The sequence below is a fragment of the Gadus macrocephalus genome, chromosome 11 (genome assembly GCF_031168955.1).
Source record: "Gadus macrocephalus chromosome 11, ASM3116895v1".
NCBI classification, from domain to species: Eukaryota; Metazoa; Chordata; class Actinopteri; order Gadiformes; family Gadidae; genus Gadus; species Gadus macrocephalus.
The window spans coordinates 5,986,955-5,991,988 of record NC_082392.1 but is presented as its reverse complement, the minus strand read 5'-3'; the positions used below and the strand labels follow the sequence as shown (position 1 = coordinate 5,991,988).

At 43.1% G+C, this 5,034-nt stretch overlaps 1 protein-coding gene across 1 annotated transcript; it reads right to left on the bottom strand.

Annotated features, from left to right (window-relative positions):
- Positions 1-1,165: 1,165 nt before the first annotated feature.
- Positions 1,166-5,015, bottom strand: dscc1 (DNA replication and sister chromatid cohesion 1). Its single transcript, XM_060064284.1, has 9 exons — positions 4,710-5,015; positions 4,373-4,541; positions 4,147-4,278; positions 3,594-3,684; positions 3,219-3,357; positions 3,006-3,058; positions 2,515-2,669; positions 1,858-2,006; positions 1,166-1,360 (listed from the first exon to the last, which is right to left on the bottom strand). The coding sequence occupies exons 1-9, from the start codon at positions 4,895-4,897 to the stop codon at positions 1,249-1,251; spliced, it is 1,188 nt and encodes a 395-aa protein (XP_059920267.1). The 5' UTR covers positions 4,898-5,015; the 3' UTR covers positions 1,166-1,248.
- Positions 5,016-5,034: the final 19 nt, after the last annotated feature.

The window sequence follows — 5,034 nt, the reverse complement described above, 5'->3', positions numbered from 1 at the left end:
AAGAACTTGAGCCTACTCAAATTCATAAAGAACTTGAGCCTACTCAAATTCATAAAGAACAGTCAATAATACCAATGTTTACCTGTGTAACGGGTGAACCCAAACCAGACATGGTTATCTTGTTTTTACTCAACATCCTATAGCATTTTTATATTTATTACTTATATTTTAAAAAGGCAGAGAATTCTGTAATTTTTCCCTATATTTTCTTCACAAAGAAATATTATCGAGGTTCAATCATTGTATCATATAAATAGAAAGATATTTGATTGCTCCCAAATCATGGCCTTCCTTGAAAAAAAAAGAGAAAAATAAGGCAGAATTTTTACTGCCACGTAATAGCATATATTTTCATAAATTCTAAATTCGTTCAGAATAACGATGTTATGTAATGTGATATTGAAAGCATGCTTCTGTCTGTGTATGTGTGTGTATCTGTGAGCATGTAGTAATGAATGTTTGAGATGTTAAACTAGTCTGTTTGATTTTGATATTGTGCACAATAATGACTTGCAAATAAGGATTATTTTATGTAAAACATAAAACCACCTGTGTGATTTCCCTATTTATGTTTGATATAAAGTTCTGAATTTCTCATACAATAAAGCAGTTTTATATTGAATGCGTTTTTGTCATTTTTTGTATTAAAACGAAGGTGGGAGGCAATTACTTAATTAGTTTACAATACATACAATACAACAGCTATAATCTAACATTGGAACACCTGCGCAGCATTACATTGTTTTTTTACTACCCCCTTGTGGCCGAATATAAAATACAATTCTCATGCCACGTCAGTCATTAATATCTAAATCCAGGTGGCAGACATAATAAAATATGGGTGAACTGGGCATTTCATTTCCTTTCGACTGATCATGTTGGTGGAGGTGATGATCTAGTGCAGTGGGAAGAAGTGTGAAGGTTTAGAATCAGCTTTATGTTGGCTGACCACTGTAGAAATATCCTTATTCAAGTTCCCTTCCAAAGCCTCATCCACCCGCGCAAATCAGGTTATCTTTCTTCCCTGCGACAGGTAACAAGGCCCAACTCCGGTTTCAGTGTCCCGGCCCGGGCCTCGAGCCATCTGCCCCCAGAGATTCTGCTATAGCAACGTAGGACTGGTGGATCTGAGATTAGCTGTATGGTAAAACCATACCATGAAAAGTTATGAGTTTGGCAATATTTTATTAACAATATAGGAACTTTTTTTGTACAAAACGAAAAAGGTAAAAACAGTAAGGCGTGTGTTCAGGTGGCGACGGGCCGTCGGGAGTTGAACACCTTGACCCCGTTCTGCGTGGAGGATCGAGCGAACTTAGTGAGCAGAGCTGCAGTGGTCTGCTTCTCACCACACAGGTCCCTGCAGGTGGAGAGAGACAGCAGGTCAGGGAGAGGAACAATGGGAAAGACAGCCTTTCTGAGAGCATACCGATTCTACCATGGCCATTTACCAATGACGCCAATCATGAGGCAAACCGCAGAGAAAATAACACAAATGTATGATTCACTAATCTCAATGTATTCACAATCCGAGCTCCATTCCATAACTCTCTTCAAAGATTGTCCTGCGTCTTTCTATATGTTATGGACCTATAGCTTCTTGCCATGCAATTAGTTTGAAATTCGTCCTGCAGACTGCATTCCGCTAGAAAAATGTTGCTCTAAAACGTTAAACTAGGAGGCTGCGGTTTAGCTGTCCTTTGGCGCCATCTAGTGGTGAGAAACTAACGCTAACCCTTAATTCTACCACTAATGAGAGACGTTGATTGATGCTTCGCATGAAAAGCACTCATCAGGGTATTACTGTAACAGGAATCCCTCAACGTCTTATTAGAGCCCGTATGGAACCACACTAACTGGATGTACGGAGTGATGTCCGCCTCAGTCCATTTCTCCCGGAGGGTGAACAGTTGGTTGAAGCGCTCCACGGTGTCCTCCGAGAGGTCCTCGACCCTCAGCAGACAGATGGTGTCTGGGCCGGAGCCACGGTCCACAAGGGCGTAGCCCTGGAGGAAAAATAAATAAAAATAATTAATCATAATATCTTTGACATTTTGCCCATTTGTCTGATTGGTAATTAACGTCAGGTAATTGGGGCCATGCTGGAAGAATAATTTTCTGGGTTATGGCCCTTGGTTAATTAATGGTTAATTAATTTGGGGAAAGTATGTCACAAATCGCCGCCAGCTCGACTAACCTGGAACATGACGTAAATTGTGGGAGGGCAAATGCCGGAGACGTTAATGTTGAGTAGAGCCGCCATAACCTAAGCTGTTACTGTGATTTGCTCCGTATTTTTCCGCCCATGTTAATTCATTAGTGATGCCAACGTGGGATTTGCTCTTAAACACTGACGAAGCACAACAGCAATCCTACAATGTCTCTAAAAGGGTTTACAATTTTCCCATTTCCCAACCCGTTCGGACGCTTCTGCTTTAACTCCCTGGCGCAGCATGCGCACAGCGCACCCGGTGTGTGCCTGACGTACTGTGGGCCCCAGTGGCAGCGTCTCACCCTCAGCTGGTCCAACCTTGTCCCCATGCCCTCTGGCACGCTCTGCTGCCACACCTCCTGGAACTCCCGCAGGTTGAACTTGACGGCGTTCTGCAGCAGCAGCAGGGCGGTGGCCCGGCACACTTTGTCCTCGTCCAGGGCGTAAAACACCCTCTCTGCAGGATGGCCGAAGGTAGAGATTATAAAAACACACGTCAACGACATTACTGCTAGAGCACCGACACTAGTAGAGAACTAGTTAAGGTAAATGTAAGTTATTAAAAGCAGTGGGCGTGATTAGCTTAAATGAAGGATGTCTCCTACCAACTACAAGAAGTGAGAACCAACTGCAGAGAGACAATCAGAACCAGCACTTGCTGTTCTGTTGGTGTTCTCTTAGTTGTTTGCACCCACCAACTACGTATATTTGACCCATCAATTATATAGCGTATTATATTATTCACAGATTACAGAGTAATAGAATGCAGAATCAGGATTTGTTTTGCTCTTACCATTTTCGGTGTATCGCTTTCCAAAGCAGTTCAACCAATGCTCAATCATCTCCCTGTGTGTGAGATAGAAAGGATGTCAATCTGCAACCCCGTTTACACACACACACACACACACACACACACACACACACACACACACACACACACACACACACACACACACACACACACACACACACACACACACACACACACACACACACACACACACACCTGGGCTCCAGTGGGCCGAGTTCCTCCAGACACGTTTCCATGGGAACCTTGCTGAAGGACCACGACTCGGAGTCGACCAGTTGGGTCACGTGACCCAGAAGCTTCATCTCATAGTCAAAGTCCAACATGCGCCAGTAGCCTGGGGGAACACAGGGGTGTGAACATGGACATGATTATCTCCCATTCCTCATCATCATCATCATCATCATCATCATCATCATCATCATCATCATCGTAAGAAGAATTTCTGGGTTTGTCATTTCTGATTTTAATATGCAATACATGCAGCTTTCAAGTTTAGCTGGTGTTGCCATTTTGTGTAAGAGAACGTTACAGCAGAGAGTGAATGTGTATTTGCATCAGGAGACATCTTACCGTCCACCCGACAGGCGTGGATGGTCTCGAGTTGGGCCAGTAACTCCTGCTCACTGGCTTGGATCCTCTCCAGCAGATCCAACATGGTGTACTGGGGACAGGGGGAAGTATAATGTGCACTGCTCAACTCAAATACAGATTGATCCAAAACGTCTAATGTAAACTGATGACGGATACATTTTCTGAAGATAAGTTGCGATGTTTAACATTCAATGAACTGAAGCCATCATCCAATGTATCCAATGTACTCAATGTGTAGGTTTTACTCATTCAGTTCTAAGCTAATATACATACAATAGTACTTTACTTATCCTAGGCAGGAAATTATATCGAGCATTGCTTTAATAAATATATTTAGATAAACGTCATCAAAGAGATGGATTTGGTGGTGGATCTAAGATAAGTTACAGGTTTGGTAAGGCACTTTATTAAAATCAGTTGGAGGGAAGGGGAGGTCCATGTATATGGATTCTAATCGGGATCTCTTAATGCCGCTTTTTTTATTAGTGCCCACCCAGTAAACAACTGAACTAATGAACCACACTAAACTCACCAGGGATTCTGGGTCCTCTTGCCCTCTTAAAGACGGCCCTTCGTAGGGATTCTCCATCAAAAGCTGCTTCAGTTTCTTCATCCTGGGCCGCTGCTTCCTCAACTCCCAGTAACTGCTGCAGAACCCCCAGATCTGAAACAGAGTTGAGATGCCTACAGTACATCTCTGCACAAGCTTCGATGGGACCATAGGAGTTCGGTCAGACGCTGCTGTGATGGTTCAGTACCTGTGTTTGCACCAGGTGAGGGCTGTCCTTGCTGCCTGACAGCTGGTCAGGAGTCTTGCAATCCGGCACAAGCAGAAGCAGGTTTGATGTATCGGCCATCTTCAAGTCGTACGTTTTGTCGCCAGTGCATAGCACGGCTTTCTCATCTTTATCGCCCCGGATCACCAGACTGTCACACAAGAGTTTTTTTTTTTTTATGATTCTAACCTTACACACAAATGAAAATTGAGTTGTCAACGTTTTGTTATTGGGTTTGTGAGCTTGTGATGTTATAACATCTATAACCCGATATAATAATGATCCTTAATAAGAATTACAATACGTTAGACAGTGGTACCTTTCTCCAGCTTCAATGTGCTTGCATAGCGTGTCATCCAACTCCATCAAACAATAGTCGGCTGATAAAACGTTCTCCCCAAAAGTCAAACAATGGATGGTTGTCTGTAAATCATCTTCTTGGAGTTTGGCAATCTCCACGGTGGCTTGCACCTCTTCCAGTGTCCGCATGTTGTCGTTTCTTTGCATGAAATAAGTTATGTATCGCTATATACACGCTAAACACAAGGTTGAAAACAGACAGAAACTCATACCACACAGACCTGACTGTCAAAATTACGCGCGCTCCCAACAGGAAGTGGGGGCTTATGACGTCAGAGTACATA